This window comes from Motacilla alba, chromosome 29, assembly GCF_015832195.1.
Source record: "Motacilla alba alba isolate MOTALB_02 chromosome 29, Motacilla_alba_V1.0_pri, whole genome shotgun sequence".
Lineage (NCBI taxonomy): Eukaryota > Metazoa > Chordata > Aves > Passeriformes > Motacillidae > Motacilla > Motacilla alba.
The window spans coordinates 1,384,091-1,401,330 of NC_052044.1; the positions used below are offsets into that span (position 1 = coordinate 1,384,091).

Genomic DNA, 17,240 nt, shown 5'->3' on the forward strand with positions numbered 1-17,240 from the left:
TTTATATACTGTATAACATATATGACTACATACACAGCATTTTCTGTCACCATTTGGTGAATTTTCTGGTTTAAAAGTATAGATTTTAATATACTTTTGAAATTAGCTTTATTTAAATCAATGTTGTATTTTCTGGTACGCCTCAGCAGCTCAGTTCAGAGGCCTGAATGGAAACGTGTCCCCAAATCCATCTCCTCAGGAACTCCTGAATTAGGAGCAGAGTGGTGAAACCCTGATATCTGACTCCTAAAATTATTTCGGGAGACTCAGACAGACCCCAGAGCCTCCAGCAGCACCTGGGGCTCAGCCTGGCAGAAATTCACCCCTCAGCTGCACATCCAGGGGGAGGAAAGGCCACGAGAAATAACTCAGGAGCCCAAGAAAATATTCCCAAGTCAGCTCTGCAAAGATGGAAAAGCTTTTCCTCCATCTGAGGAAGGGAGATTATGGAAGCCTCCAAACCACGTGGACGTGTTTCCATTTTAGAGGCATTTTCTAAAAATAAATAAATAAATAAACAGGGTGAAGCAGCTCAGTCAATAAAGGACATTCTTCTTCTCCTAAGAACACCATCAGATGGTGCTCCCAAAGCTCTGCCATGGGAGGGACGTTTTGGAAGAGCTTTGCCATTGGGAGGATGTTTTAGAGGTGCCAAAAGAGCAAGAAATTAGTCAGTGTCTAATTACAGACAAGGTGGCTGTGGCTTGTCCTCCAGATAATAATTTGATTTATTTCTACGTAATATTCTAGTATTTATTTCATTATTTTAATTTATTATTTAATTTTTTTATTTGTTTATTATTTTAATTCAATTTAACCAATTCAGTAGCTCTTAAAGCCTAACTCTCCTTGTCATGAAGCACAACCTGAAGCTCCATCTGTTCCAAAACTCATCCACGTGTGTGAACAGGGAAAATAAAGGAGAATTTCCCTGCATTGGATGTGGCTGAAGAACTGCTTTTTCCTCCAGTAAAAATCTGGATTTTGTGCGTATTCTGAGGCCACATCAGGAGAATTTCCCTTCATTGGATGCAGCTAAAGAACTGCTTTTTCCTCCAGTAAAAATCTGGATTTTGTGCATATTCTGAGGCCACATCAGGAGAATTTCCCTGCATTGGAAGTGGCTGAAGAACTGCATTTTCCTCCAGTAAAAATCTGGATTTTCTGCATATTCTGAGGCCACATCAGGAGTATTTCCCTGCATTGGAAGTGGCTGAAGAACTGCTTTTTCCTCCAGTAAAAATCTGGATTTTGTGCGTATTCTGAGGCCACATCAGGAGAATTTCCCTTCATTGGATGCAGCTAAAGAACTGCTTTTTCCTCCAGTAAAAATCTGGATTTTCTGCATATTCTGAGGCCACATCAGGAGTATTTCCCTGCATTGGAAGTGGCTAAAGAATTGCATTTTCCTCCAGTAAAAACCTGGATTTTGTGCATATTCTGAGGCCACATCTCCAGGTGCAGGACTGGCATTTATATTTGTGACCTGAGCAAACAACAACAGCTAAGAGATTTTCAATAAACGGACAATTAGCAAAAGACAACAGCTAAGAGATTTTCAACAGATACACAAAGGTAATTCAGCAATAAAAAGGATATGAATGTATCAAAATTTTAATAGCTATTCTTCTAAACAGATTAAAAGGACTTAAAATGTACAAGGCAGGTGTGGCACTAAATCGGAAGAGTGTTTTCCCTCTGTTTAGTACTACAAAGGTCTGCAGAAAAAGAGAGAGAGAGAGAGTTAATGCAGGAAAATCATAGCAGGAATTGTACAAAGTAGACAAAATTCCAGGGTAAAAAAATTAGCATTTCTTGTTGTTATTTTTTTTTAAATAGTCTCCTTTATGAAGCTCCTATTAGGCTACAACACACCTGAACATCACAGGACACCAGGGGTAATTCTGCTCCAAAAATCCATTTCATTTGAGACCCCAGCCAGGGCAGAAGCCAAACCTCCCAACCAAGCCCCTCTTTCCTCTCCCACAGCCCTTGATTCCTTTCTAGGGATGAGAACCCAGAGCCTCAGGGGCACATCTGGCACAGCCCCTGCCTCCTTCCTGCTGGAATCTGAAATGTAAAGAACTCCTAGAATTTCAGGCTCGTAAACTAAAATTTAAAATTAAACACAGGATTTGATCTGAGGCCTTGGAAAAGGCCTTTAAACCAAAGTGTTAGAGGTGAGAGTGTGGATTTAAAGTAGAGACACATCAAGCTAAGTAAAGGAAAGTTTAAAATATTAGAGTTTAAGATATAGAAAAAAATAAAAGTAGCTACAGAGATAAAGAAGGAGTTTAGAATATAGCACTATAGGTTTGTGTGTTATAACATGATTGCTAAGAAGGTTTACACTGTAGTATGAGTCTATGAGATGACATATTTAAGGATTGGGTCAAAAATATAAATATCTTTGCTAGCAGTGTTTTATTGGTCAATAACTCTTTTAAAGGTCTTGTAACTAAGGCTCTTGTGACTTCCTGAATTCTGCTGTAACAATGTGAGCTGAACTCACCCTTCTTACTTAGGGAGAAAATAAGAAAAGAAACTGCATCACTAAACACAGCTCCGAGGTCTTGTCTCAAACCTTTCCAAAACTCCCCACAAGTGAATTGCCACACTTCCCAAATAACCACAACAAATCCTGCTGTTACAAATCCCTGGAAAGACAGACTGACAGGCAAACAGGAGCAAAACGGGCTGGCAGTGTCCCCCAGCCCAGCAGACACAGGTCACCCACCATCCCCAGCACAGCAATGTCACTGCCCTTCCCTACAGAGATGGTGAAGATGAGAGGTTCAGCTCTTCACTCAGAACCTGTGGAATGAATCTCAGGTTCATTTCTTCATTCAGAACCTTTGGAGTGAATCTCCTTCATTCAGAACCTGTGGAAATAATCTCAGGTTCAGTTCTTCACTCAGAACCTGTGGAATGAATCTCAAGTTCAGCTCTTCATTCAGAACCTGTGGAACAAATCTCAGGTCCATTTCCTCATTCAGAACCTGTGGAATGAATCTCAGGTTCATTTCTTCACTCAGAACCTGTGGAGTGAATCTCAGGTTCATTTCTTCACTCAGAACCTGTGGAAATAATCTCAGGTTCAGCTCTTCACTCAGAACCTGTGGAACAAATCTCAGGTTCATTTCTTCATTCAGAACCTGTGGAATGAATCTCAGGTTCATTTCTTCATTCAGAACCTGTGGAAATAATCTCAGGTTCATTTCTTCACTCAGAACCTGTGGAGTGAATCTCAGGTTCAGCTCTTCACTCAGAACCTGTGGAATGAATCTCAGGTCCATTTCCTCATTCAGAACCTGTGGAACAAATCTCAGGTTCATTTCTTCATTCAGAACCTGTGGAATGAATCTCAGGTTCAGTTCTTCACTCAGAACCTGTGGAATGAATCTCAGGTCCATTTCCTCATTCAGAACCTGTGGAATGAATCTCAGGTTCATTTCTTCACTCAGAACCTGTGGAACAAATCTCAGGTCCATTCCTTCACTCAGAACCTGTGGAAAGAATCTCAGGTTCAGCTCCTCATTCAGAACCTGTGGAATGAATCTCAGGTCCATTCCTTCACTCAGAACCTGTGGAAAGAATCTCAGGTTCAGCTCCTCATTCAGAACCTGTGGAGTGATCCGTGTGAGCGTGGGGCAGAATTCTGCTGGTCCATCTCCAGCACCAGGAGCATCAGGGGCAAACTGGGCCTGTGGGTGCTTCACAGCAGCACACCCAGAGCACCCACCATCCCAGCCAGAGGGAAAAATGCAATTTGTGTGCACTGAGAAGCCAAAGCCCTTTCCCTGGCACCATTTATCCCGATTTTATCCTCTCCAGGATGGCCCCAAAGCACAGCTGGACTCACTCCTGTCTCCAGCCCCCAGCTGGCACAGCCCTGAGCTCAGAGCCCGGCCCCAGGGAATCCACCAGGGCTCTCTGCCAGCACAGGCTTCCCCAGGAGACACTCTTAGGAAATTTGTCATTTTCCTCATCAATGAAACGTGTTTGAGCTCGTTTGGTTAAATTAGACCAACGAGCAGTGAATTATTTGCAAAGGAAATCAAAATCAGATTGCGGTTCAGCACAGAGAGAGGAAGGTTCGTTAGCAGAACCACTAATGCATCCCCACCAAAAGCACTTTAAAGACAGCCCTGGACAGCTCTTAAATTGCAGCATCAAGAATTAATGACCAGATCACCTTGGCATGGACAAACCTCCTAAAAGGCCCAAAGTTTTGCAAAATTGCCATTACAGAGTGCTCAGGGGACACCCAATTCCAGGAGTCAGCTCTCCCCCCATCCCTGACACCACAAACTTTCCAGGACTCACATCCCCTTCCTTTCTAAATCTCTTTAAAAAGGATCTCCCACACCTTTTGAGCAATGAACCCTCCGGTAGGACCGTGCTGGACATTATGTGGGACAAGGGGAGCTGCAAGAAGACAGGAACTTCCGAAGCCCCTTAGAGCGCTGAGTGTCCAGTCATTCCTTGGACATCTCCAGGGATGGGGACTCCAAACCTCCCTGGGCAGCCTGACCACCCTTTCCATGGAGAAATCCAAGCTTTCATCCCATTGCCTACCAAACACGAGCTCCACGTTCTTCTTGCTTAGTCCCTCACCTGTCATGAGACTGCACCTAAGGCAGTTCCTTGTCTCCTCCCTGTGCTCTGCCCAGATTTCTCCTTTTAGACCACAAGACCTGTTGAATGGTTCCTGCCTGTAAAGCCCATCATCCCTGGGCCTTTCAGCACAGCCCTCACACCAGTGAGGTGTCAGAACTGCAGTCTGCTCATGGATTACCACAGTTCCGAGATCCACCGTTCCCCTGGGTACCCCCTAAAACCCTGAGCAAATCTCCACTAGGTCTTGTCAATAGAAAGGAAAGCCCAAAAGCCAAGAAGTGTTTGGCAATTTAAACCCTCTCTTAGTTTTCCATTCTGCTGCTGACATATTAAAACTCCATTTCAAAATGGCTGCAAGCTCTTAAAACATTTTCTGGATCCGGGCCAAGAACATCCTTAAGAGCTTTTAAGATGTGCTGAAGCAAAGCTCAAAACTCAGAGGAAGGTGATACCTGGAAAAAGGTATTTTGCAGTCAGTTCAAGAGATGGTTTTGTCTGGTTGGACTTCCCAAAGCCTCCCTTTGTCGTTAGAGCTGTGAAAAAACTCCATCCTCTTTAGTTTCCATCAAGTTCATCAGGACTCACCAAAACCTTCTTCACAACAAGAAGGTTTCATAAAAATCAATCTGCAAAATGATGACTGTGCTTGGGAGAGCAACAGAACCAACTGGGGGATGGCAAGAATCATTCCAGCTCCAGCAGGATTTAAAACATTCCTGCTTCCTGCAGGTTTGCCACTGAGCAGCTCTGTAATGGCTGGGGAGTGAGGGGGAGTGGGCAGGAGATTTCAGAAGCAAACAGCTTTAGGAACAGCCTCAGAACATATGGGAGCACATTCCTGCAGCAGTGACACGCTGTGGAGCAGGGGAGAGCGGTGACTTGCTGGTGACACCCTGAGCGAGCCACCGGGGCTGCTGGAAAAGGGATTTACAGCAAACTCGGGCACCCTGTGGGCTGAAGAATTACAGACACAATCAGCCCTGGGGAGAAGGGTTTGAGGTGCCCCAGGAACCCCCCAAGCCTGGGCTGAGCCCCCAGCAGGGCAGGGGGGGCTGCCCCTCTGCCCTGCTCAGGTGGGACCCCACTGCAGAGCTGCCCCAGCCCTGGGAGCATGTGGAGCTGCTGATTTTTAAGTTTTAAGGACCTCACAATCTGCCTGTGCAAGGAAATCCACTCTGCCTCCTGGCCAGAAATAATTCTCCACCCTTTCCCCCATGGGGAGTGGGCTGCAGTGATTGAGGAGATGGGAGCAGATTCCACACTTGGCATTCCCAGATCCCAGCCCTGCATGCCTGGATCCACAGCACCAACAGCCAACAGCTCCACCACACTGTGCCTTCCCTCCAACACCTGGAGAGGACAGCAGAACAAACTGCCAAGGAACCCAGCCTCCTTTCTTCACTCTTTCCCTTCCACACTCACTTTTCCTGCTCCTTTGAAGCCAGCTGGAGAGACAGAGTGGAAGAAAAAAAACACCATTAAGCACTCAAGACCTGGGAAAGGCAATGAGATGCTGGAAATAAGAATAAAAATCTGATTTTTGGGATGGTTCTGACTCTTTCCTCTGTTTTGGTGACTTCACTGAAATGCAAACCCAGGAATGGGGTCGTGACCTTGCAGAGTCACCACCTCTCCCTGCAGACACCACGGGCCAAGGCTCCTGAGGCACATTCCAGAGCCAGACGTGCCTCCTGCAGCTGGTCCCTCACATCCCTGTGATTTTCCTGGGCCAAGGTGACATTCTGGACCCACAGGGCCCGTTTCCAAACCTGGCATGTGACTTGACAAAGCTGCAAGTCACTCCCTTGGCACGAAGGCTCTGGAGGGATCCTCAGGTGCTTCTGTGGCAGCCATAGGTGACCTCGGACATCCCAGCCCAGCCTCAGACCTCACCTGCGTGTGGACACTCTTCCTTTTCCCAGTGAAATCCATCCACCTAAACTTTATCCACAGCCTCAACTCACAGAATATCCAGGGGGCTTCTGCTGCCTCATCACTGCAGCCTTTGCAGAAGCAGGAGCACCTTCACCCCATCCTGCAGCAGGGGTGAAATTCGAGGGAATTGGAAATGGAAGGTGTTGAGGAGAACGGCCCCAAGCTGGCAAACACCCTGCCCAGAGGGAAAGAACAGGGTGAGGAGCTGTTGAGGAGGGATGGGCTGGGCCACAAATGGATCAGAAGGAAAGAGAGGCGTAGAAGATGGAAAAAACACCCAAAATGGAAATCGTGGCTGTAGGAATGAAAGAGGAGGATGGCCCTGATGTCTTAATAAACACTGAAGGATTTAGGGCTATGAGGCTGCTCTGCTCCCAAGGCTGGGCTGCTCACACAGGGGTTTTCCTGAATTTTGTTTGCACAGGTGAACAAAGAAGTTCATGTACCTGCCTTTTGGATACATTAATTGAAATGTTTTGGGCTTCCATAATAAAAATGGGTAACTATTGCTCCTGCCCTGTGCTTCAGGCCAGGAACTGGAAGGCCATTACAAGTTGTAAAGCAAAGAATCACGAAAAAATCCTTTCTTACAGAGAGACAAAAAGGAGCTAAAGCAGCTCCCAAAGCTGCTGCCTGTGAGCAAAGGGATTCCAGATTCTCCTCAGAGTCATGATTTACCCCTCACTTCAAGACACTCAGGGGCTAGAATGTGTCCAGGGCTGGGAACAAGCAGAGCTTGATCCTGGAGGTCTTTTCCAACTTCAAGGATTCTGGGATTCTGTGACTCCCATACTGCAAAATGAAACTGAGCAGAGGAAAGAGCAGCACCTTGGACCAAACCATTGCCGGGCTACAAACCCGGGACTTGTGACTCCCTGTGCCACGGTTCTGTTTCCAGGTCACACTGTTTCTCCTTTAAATATCAGTTTACAGGTGCTGGGAGGTTCAGCTGCTCTGTTAAAATGCAGTTTCAGTTTCCTTAGACAAACCAAGATCACCGTGTCCTCCTGCAGGGAAAAGCAACCAGCTGATTCGTCCCTGTGCACGCTGCAAAAAGCAAAGACCTGTGATGCAAAGCCTTCTGGAGAGGGGAGGAAAAAAAAAAATCTTGGAAAACTTCCCATGATTCAAGCAGATTCGTAATTCCTGATGATTCAGAGAAGGGCCTTTTTTAATGGCCTTAAAAAAAAATTCTTTGTGGAAAGTCACTGACTATTGGAAGCAGCAAGGAGCACTAAGGCAAGGCCACGCTGAGATGGGCACGACAGGAGGGGAGCAGAGGATTCAGGGTTTGTGGGGAGAGCCAGACCCTGCTCGAGGTCAGCAGGGCTGGGGGGGGTTTGCTCCCATCTCCAGAACCTTCCCTGCATCTCAGCCCGCCAAGGATTCCACACGGCGCTCCCAGAGATGTGACAGATGCCTTCAGAGCGGGGAACGCAGCTCATTTCTTCCTCTCAAAATGAAAGGTTTATTAATAGCCTTGTGTTGGGAGGCAAACGTGGAGACGGATGCAGCAGGAGGGATGAGGGGGTTCCCTGTGCCTCCTGCTTGGGGTGGAACGTTGAGAACCACGGAGCTCTGCCCACTGCCCCTTCAGCACTGCCCCTTCCTCCAGCCAGAAAAACCATGAACCGGCCCAATTGTGGCACTGACACCACCCCTTCCACTCACTGACACAGAGAGCCTTCAAAACTCTGGCAGTGCGATCACAGACATTCCCCAACACCTCTGCGGTGGGAAAAAGGGGTCAGGAGACCTTGGGAGCTCTCTTGTGAGGGTGGGGAGGGTGGGCACAGGGTGCCCAGAGAAGCTGTGGGTGCCCCTGGATCCCTGGAAGTGCCCAAGGCCAGGCTGGACAGGGCTTGGAGCAGCCTGGGGCAGTGGAAAGTGTCCCTGTCCCTGGCAGGGGTGGCACTGGATGAGCTTTAAGGTCCCTCCCAACCTGAATCGTGTAATTCCATGACCTGCTCTCACCAGAACCAGACTGGTTTAATAAAGAGAAAATATTTGTTCAATGAATAAAGAGTATTCCTGAGGATAAGTAAGCTGCCTTCTTCCCACAGGTAGTGCACCTCCTGGAGGAGCACATCAGCTGGGCACCACGATGCAAGACACAGATCCCCAAATTTCACAGCCCTGTTCTGGGTCACAACCTGCCCTCAGCACTCTGGACACAAGAATTAATTGATACAAGCAACCATTAAATTAATCAGTGTGAACACAGTGAAGAAGGGTCAGCTACATCACCACTCCCCAGATTCAGCTGATTTCATGGGAATGATGCCCTGCCAGCCTCAGAGTCACTTCTGAGCGCGGCACAAACGTCTGTCCCAACAAAAACTCATCAAACATTGGTCACCCGTGACCAGATTCCACATGCAGCCAGTTCTGAGCTCTGAAGAGCCACATCACAGCTCCTGTCACCCACACAGCTCAATCTGCAGCTCCCCCAGAGGCACAGCTGAGCCTCAGCTGAGATGGTGACTGTTTCAGCCGGCTCGATTAGACTTGTATCAAAGAAAGCAATGAAATTAAACACTGAAGAACCTCAGTTTTGCCTTCTAATAAAAGCAGTGACCATGCTCCTCATTCCATCACCAGTGGATCCCTCCCCTTCATCCCCAGCAGAGTTTGCCAACCCTTCCCTCACGACACCATTTCATCAAACACCTCAGCACCCATAAATGCTTCCTGCCACATCACCTTAGACAAATAAAATGAAGATGAAAGTGAGTTAATTAATCTCCTTTTTTTGCCATGATTCTGTCTCAGTGCTTCATAACCATCAACTTCAGACTGAATTCCAATGTAAGTGATGAAATACACACTGAAACCCTGACTGCTACCCCTCAGTTAAATTCTTCTTATTGCCCTGATGGTTATAATTGGCACATTAGCACAACTTGAACTATTTTTAGTTCCCAGAGCTTGTTCTCCTAACTCCATCCTTAAAGACTGATCACATTACCACTATGAAACCTCACAGAAAAATATGTAAGAAAGCAAAACAACCAAACCATCCCCATCCAAGACTCCCTTTCTTTATCTTCCGTTCAAACCACACCCAAACCTGTAACTTCCCAAGAAAAAAAGGCGCTTTAGCAACTCCTTCCTTGCAGACTCACTTTCTGGGTCATATAATAAGGGTCAAAGTCCTCCAGTGGCACAGCAACCAGCCCTTTAGGGATGTCCCCGTAGATGAAAGGCAAATTCTTGCCCGCCTCAAGGTCACTGTTTGGTTTTGGTTTGCTGTCCTCATCGTCGTCCCGGTGGCTGCTGTCCTGCTTGGAGCGCTGCTTCTTCTTCAGCTCCGCGATGTGTTTCTCGATGTTGGCCAGGGACTCCGGAGTGAAGGGCTTAAAACTCTCGGGGCCTGGTGGTGCGAGCAGCCGCGCTGCCATCTTTTCATCCTGCAGCAGCTTCTTTAGAGATGGTGCACCCCGGGCAGGTCAGCTCTGCGGGGAGAAAACACAGGCACGAGGTGAGGACAGCACGGGCAGAGCCCCGGGAGCCCTGCTCTTCACATCCCCACGGAGGTGATGCCTTGAGGGGTTCCTGGAGCACAGCCAGACAGAGTTAAAGCATTCAGTAGGGATTTATTACAAGGATCTCCTCAATGGATACACCTTGGGCAGCACAAGAGCCTGGCCGTGGCTCTTGCTGCCCACCCAAGATGGCTCACTGGCTCTTGGCTAATTGCCCACCCAAGATGGACAATGGTCACGGCTTTTTCACACAATTATAAATTTTTATTTATACTTTTCAGGCCCTGAGGCTGTAGGTGATGCCTTGAGGGGTTCCTGGAGCACAGCCAGACAGAGTTAAAGAATTCAGTAGGGATTTATTACAAGGATCTCCTCAATGGATACACCTTGGGCAGCACAAGAGCCTGGCCAGGGCTACACCCAAGATGGACTCAGAGTCATGAGATTTCATACAATTATAAATTTTTATTTATACTTTTCAGGCCCTGAGGCTGTAGGCGACACCTAGAGAGGCCCCTAGAACAGAGCTACACAGAGTTAAATAAAAAAGCAGGGATTTATTACAAGGATCTCCTCAATGGATACACCTTGGGCAGCACAAGAGCCTGGCCGTGGCTCTTGCTGCCCACCCAAGATGGCTCACTGGCTCTTGGCTAATTGCCCACCCAAGATGGACAATGGTCACGGCTTTTTCACACAATTATAAATTTTTATTTATACTTTTCAAGCCCTGAGGCTGTAGGTGATGCCTTGAGAGGTTCCTGAAGCAGAGCTAGACAGAGTTAAATAATTAAGTAGGGATTTATTACAAGGATCTCCTCAATGGATACACCTTGGGCAGCACAAGAGCCTGGCCGGGGCTACACCCAAGATGGACACCCAGTCACCAGTTTGCACACTTTTATAAGTGTTGGTGCATTTCTATATTGGGTTAATTGTCCAATTCCAGCTCCAGGTGATGCAGTCCCACCCTCCCAGGTTGCTCTCCTCCCTTCCCTGTTGGGATGAAGCTGCAGCGGTGTCCTTGGTTCTGGGGCTGGAAAAGGATTGTTCTGTGTGTGCCTGAGCTGGGAGGAGAACTTGCTAAAACACTTTATATGAAGTTCAGAGCTCTGTAGCAACGCAGTACAGAGTCTGGAGAATATGAAAGCTGAAACTGAAGGCATCAGAGTGAGGAGCAGACCTGCTGCTTTCATCCCCAAAACGAGCTCCAGGCACGTGCACACCACGGCTGGGCGCAGCTGAACCCACCTGTCACTGCCCACGGTGCCACTTCAATGAGTTCTACGAGCAAGAAGCAGCTTGTAGGATCTCCCCCAGCCCCACTGGTGGCCACCCCAACCTGGGTCTTCCTGAACACAAACTGTTCTAGAAAAAGCATTCTGAAAAGCAGCTTCATCCTCAAAGCCATTATTCTCCTGCAAAACCAGCTTGACCAGTCACTGCTCTCAGCCAAACTGATTTTTAGACAAAATTCCAAGCCAGCTCAAGCTGGACCAGGTGTTGGGCCTGGTCCAGGCTACCAGAACATTCCTCACTCTGCTAACAAGGTGTTTGGCAAGGTACACACAGGAGGAACTTGGGGCTGGGTTTACAGCAGCACCAGCACCAAAGTGAGCACTCCCAAAAAATGCTCCTTGGTGCCCAACCAGGGGTTCTTGCAGCCATGAGAAGTTCCCAAGTCCAAGGAGAACTGTGAATGCTCTTTAGGTAGGGCCAAGCCCTCACCAGGCTTACCTGCCTCACCTGCTCCGGAGCCATCACAGCTCTGCAAGGGGAAGTCAAATCTCACCCTGTCATCTTACAGATACAGAATTACACAAAGAAACCCCTCCGGGGGAGGGTGCTGAGGCACAGGTTATCCAGAGAAGCTGGGGCTGCCCCTGGATCCCTGGAAGTGTCCAAGGCCAGGCTGGACAGGGCTTGGAGCACCCTGGGCTAGTGGGAGATGTCCCTGTCCCTGGCAGGGATGGAACTGGATGGGCTGCAAGGTCCCTCCCAACACAAACCATTCCATAATTCTATCAATTATGAGGGTTTCTATTAATCTGAGGCCATAAAAACGAAATAATTTTAAAAATACTTCCATCAAGCACAACAGTAATTTCTGAAAGTTCAATTTCTCTGACTAGACACAGGGTCTTGTTGGCACCAGATACACCACAAACGACAACAGCAAAGGGAGGGCTGCAGGGCACAGGCGAGGACAAGCTCCCAGAGCCTCCAGCCTGCCCTGGCAGGGTTTGCCCCATCCCTCCACGGAGCCCCTTGTGCTCCTCACCCGCTGCCACGAGCAGCAGAGCTGGGAGGAAGCTGGTTCCCCCACTGCAGCCGCCCACCCGAGCTCTGCAGCTCTGCTCCTCCTGCCAGGCCCAGAACCAGCAGCAGGAATACCAGGAATACCTTGCACTTCTGAGCTGCTGCTACCTCGGCAGGCTGTTCTCACTCCAGAAGAGACCAAGGGAGGAGAGGGATGACAGAAACCCTGCACTGATGCAACAGCACTGCAGTGCTGCAGGCTGGAAGAGAACCCAGCCCCGACACGGTGCTCGGGAGGGACCCAAACACCAAATCCAAGAGGAAAGGCACAAAAACCGTGAGGATATGGCACAAAAACCATGAGGATAGGGCACAAAAACCATGAGGATACGGCACAAAAACCGTGAGGATATGGCACAAAACCCGTGAAGATATGGCACAAAACCCATGAGGATACGGCACAAAAACCGTGAGGATATGGCACAAAAACCATGAGGATAGGGCACAAAAACCGTGAGGATATGGCACAAAAACCGTGAGGATAGGGCACAAAAACCGTGAGGATATGGCACAGAACGAATCCCAGAGCTGCCTGGGATAAGGTCCCTCAAGCAAGGAAAAAGATAACCAGTAAGGTCAGATCTTTTAAGGCCACACAAACACAGCATCCAAATAAATATTAAAGATCTGGAGAAAAGAATGACTTTCAGGTTCCTTGGAAGCTATGACAAGGGGGTGAATTGTTAAAATTCAGCTGTTTCAGCACGAGGTCAAGCGCCCCCAGCCTGCCCAGGCCATCAGGATGGTGCTGAATTCACGTGGGAGGAGCTCAGGGAAGCTCAAACAGAGAAGCACAACTCTCTGGAGTGCAGTGGGCTTCAGGAATAAATAAAACCCAGTAAATAACTGAGTCTTTGGTAAGAATACCTGGAGATCCCAGCCCTGAACACAGCATTTCCAGAGCTGGACCACCCAGTGCAAATCATTCTGAGGGAGCTCGGGTTATCCCTTGTAACTGCTGTGACACAACCTTTACACCCCGATCCACACATCAGCCTGAAGCTGCACCACACACCTAGGGCTCAAATGCTGTTTCCAGCTCGGGCTTTATTTGGAGATCCAAAAAATCCTGGAGTACAGATCTCCCTCCTTATGTAATTCCAGGGTGCAGCGGGGCCAGGATTCTCTTCCTACAAACCTGACTGGGTATTTCTAGAGCAATAATAGTAAAGACTCAAAAAAAGATGGCAAGAAGGGGAGAGAAGAGCCAGTATCTTGGTCACATTATCTCGGAGACATCACCAAATGGCCTGCTGATATTAAGGAAAATTAATTTATTCTATTCTTGCAGCATTTGCATGCATTTAATTACCAAATTTCCCACATACTGTGAAACTATAGAGCAGCATTGGGGATGTGGTCTAATTGAATGGCACAGATAAATATGTAAGGCCTGAATTTAGAAACCAAAGTAGCTCAGGGACACAGCATTAAAAAGGGAAAAAACGAAGGCATGAAGGAATTTGTGCAAAATTACACAACCCACAACTGGAGGCACCGACTCAGCTGACTGCCTATTTAAAGGAAAAAACACAACCAAACCCAACAAACCAACACCACTGCCCAAATCTGGTTCCCAGCTGCACATGGCAGCAGCTTCTCCACGTTCTGGAATGATTTACAGGGCAGTTTCTTGTGTACTCTCAACACACGACAGTGACCTGAGGGTCTCTCTCCTTGGGATGGTCTTGCCTGTCCTGACTTCATTTGTTTTCCCAATAAATTATCCCACACTAAGGCAACGGGCAAAGTAAGATGTGTGGCTCCACCTCATCTTCATCAAGGAGGAACTTCCACAGCTGCTCAGCCTGGTAAAGCTTCTGGAAGCTAAAAACCCTGAAAATGTGATTTCCCAACCAGGAATGATCCTGCTGGGATTGATGGATATATCCCAGGATTTATTTTGGCCCTTCCCACATCAGGTTTTTCAACCTGTAACGAGAGAAACGTTCTGAAAATTGTGACACTGGTTTTTTATCCCAATTTTATCCATTGCACTGGCTCCATCCAATTTTACCCAAAACTGCACTGGGAACAACACCACGGTGCCAAAACCAGCAGGGACAGAGACTCAGCATCCAGGTGAGAAGCAGAAGAGGTGACTGGGTTAGGGATCCACGGACACCTGCACTGGGAATGACACTGCACTGCTGCCCCCAGCCACTGCCAGGGAGCCAGGAATTCATCCTGGCAGCTTGGATTTGGGTGCACAAAACACACACACTGCTCAAATGCCAAAGATTTTCCACCAGGAACTGCTGCACTGAGGTGCCCAGTTGCTAAGACTTAATTATTTTTTCTAAATGTTCCCAGCAGTCCATTTACTGGTACATTATGAAATATTCCAATAAATTATTCAAGCTGATCATCAAAATAAATTAAAAAACACTTTTGAGGCAATTTCCTTGCTTTAATACACTTCTTCCTTTATTAATTACCACGAGTCAGCCATTCACAGGGTGTCTTTGAGACAGAGAGACCTTCTGTGTGAATTTTTATATAACCCACATGGACACACGTGCCTCTTGATTCCAGCGTGAGGACTGAGGCAGGAAGGAAAACGTGGTGTAGATCCACAGCACCCTGAAATCCTGCTGCAGGAGAGCCTAAAAAGCTTCAAGCAAACCCAAAATATCTATCCAAGGGGAAATCCACAGCTGGAAGGAGGCCTTCAGCCTCCAACCCCCACCTGCAGTGAGTCCTGTGTCTAGAACAGGCCAATTTAATAAATTAATTAACCAATTAAATTAACCAATTTAATGAAAAGGGTCAGTGTTGTGACCAGCAGCAGTGAAGGAGGGGCCTTTCCTTTAGGAAAGCTCTCAAGGCACGTTTGATGCTACAAAGTGGAAGAAAAAGGAAATATTTCCACTCCCAAGCAGCATTTACTGCTTGGTGCTGGGTGTTTCCCCACCCTGTGGAAGTTCCCAGTGCTTGGCTCAACAAGAGAGGTCAAGGGCAGACTTGGGACAGGTCTAGAAATGGCCATGGAAGGCCTAAACTTGTACACACACACCTCTAAAGGTAAAAAGAAAAAAAAAAAGAACAGAAATGTACGGAGGAAAGAGAAGAAGCAACCAACAGCAACAAAGAATATTAGAATCACTGAATGGTTGAATGGTTTGAAAGCTCATTCTGTTCCACCTCCTGCCGTGGGCAAGGCACCTTCTACCACCCCAGGTTGCTCCAAGCCCTGTCCAACCTGGCCTTGAAGACTTGGCCACACAGAAAACATCATTAATTAACAACACTTTAATGAAGACCAACTAAGGACCGATTCCAGCAGGGTCCTCACTCCCTCCCAGCAGCTGTGTGGCTTCAGTAACATCCCTCAGTACATTACAAGAATCAGAACTAGTTAATCCTAGTTAATGAATTAATCCCCAGTTAATTCTGTCCTTACTCAAGGCCGACTTGTGTTTATCTCCAGGCTCACACAGAACTTGGAGGTTCACAAATGAAACAACCTGAAGTGCTTCAACTTCCCCCGTTTAAATTCAAACTTCTGAACAAAGAACTGTTCAAAATAGCTTTTGTGCAAGAGTTCAGCCACTAACCCAAATTTAATTCCTTGTTCGGTTCATTCAGCCCATCCATGACCCATAAAACAGGAGTCAGGGAATGGTTATTTCACACTGTAATTTTGGGGGAATTAATTTCTTCTTGTGGAGCACTCAGATGGTGTGAGTACAAAGGGGACAAATATGAAAGGGGGGAGAATAAGCAACCCCCTTCTAGTGCTCTGTTAAAAATTTCTGACATGAGCTGGAACACAACCCAGGTTTCCCTGTGGAGTGACACTTTTCTTCCCTCCTAATCACCCCCTGAACATCTGGTCAGACAAACATCTCCCTCTGCCAATGTCAGTTATTCCTGCTTGTCTTGACATCACCATCCTGCCACCGATTTCACCCAACAGACCAAAATCTGGGAACACCACTGGAACGGCCACATTTCCCATCCAACCTCCTGTTTCCAGGGCATTTTCCCACCTGGGTGACAGAGATCTCACACCGAGGAGCACCTGAGGAGGCTCAGCCTGGAGGAAATCCCCCCTGAGCCTCCCTTTCTCACTCCCCACAGCTCACTGCTCCCTTCTCCAGCAATGAAGGGTTTATTTCCACAACTTTAAGAGCACCTGTGTAGCTATTCCTGTAACTTTAACACCACCTGGACAATTCAGCAGTGTGGTGCAGTACCCAACAAACATTCCTCCCCAAATCACCTCGCAGCAGAGTTCATTATAAACTCCTCACACTTTCTGGCTGGGGCAGAAGTACAAGAAGCATGGAATGGGACTTTCAGAGGGTAGCAAGATCTCTGAATTTTCAAATGGCTCTGTTCAGGAAGGAGCAAAGTCCCAGCTTTGGCTGCTTGTTCTCAAAACCTCCCATTTTCTGGAGTGCTCCAGCAGGCAGGAGTAACAGTTACAGGACAAGGCTGAGGGAAGGGAAGGCAGAAGTTGATCTGAATTTGGAACAGCATTTCAAGACAGAATCCCAGAATCAGTGAGGTTGGAAAAGCCCTTCAAGTTCATCGAGTCCATCCTGTGACCAATCCCCACCTTGCCACCCAGCCCGGAGCACTCAGTGCCATGTCCAGTCATTCTCTGGACACCTCCAGGGATGGGGACTCCACCAGTCTCTGGACAGCTCCTTCCAATGCCTGACCACTCTTTCTGTGAAGAAACCCCTCCTGAAAAGGAGAGAGTTTTGCCTAAGCCAGAAGAACATGTGAAGTGTTAAAAGCCAGGCTGGAACCTGAGCTCATGTCAGGGAGGTTTTGCAATACACTCCTGCAGCGGGAAGCCACTTCTTCCCTGCTTGTATTCTCCACTTCTGCACAGAAATAGGATAATGAGGCACGAGAGGGGCAGTCCAA

General features: G+C 47.6%; 1 protein-coding gene across 3 annotated transcripts in view; it reads right to left on the bottom strand.

Annotated features, from left to right (window-relative positions):
- SCN8A (sodium voltage-gated channel alpha subunit 8) overlaps positions 1 to 17,240 on the bottom strand; it is a 57,536-nt gene that overhangs the window by 37,415 nt on the left and 2,881 nt on the right. For all 3 annotated transcript variants that reach the window (XM_038164244.1, XM_038164246.1, XM_038164245.1), the window contains exons 2-3: positions 9,681 to 10,010; positions 1,600 to 1,718 (exon numbers count right to left, since the gene is read on the bottom strand). In XM_038164244.1, the coding sequence (XP_038020172.1) occupies positions 1,600 to 1,718; positions 9,681 to 9,956 (395 nt within the window). In that variant the 5' untranslated portion in view covers positions 9,957 to 10,010. The remainder of the gene's footprint in view (positions 1 to 1,599; positions 1,719 to 9,680; positions 10,011 to 17,240) is intronic.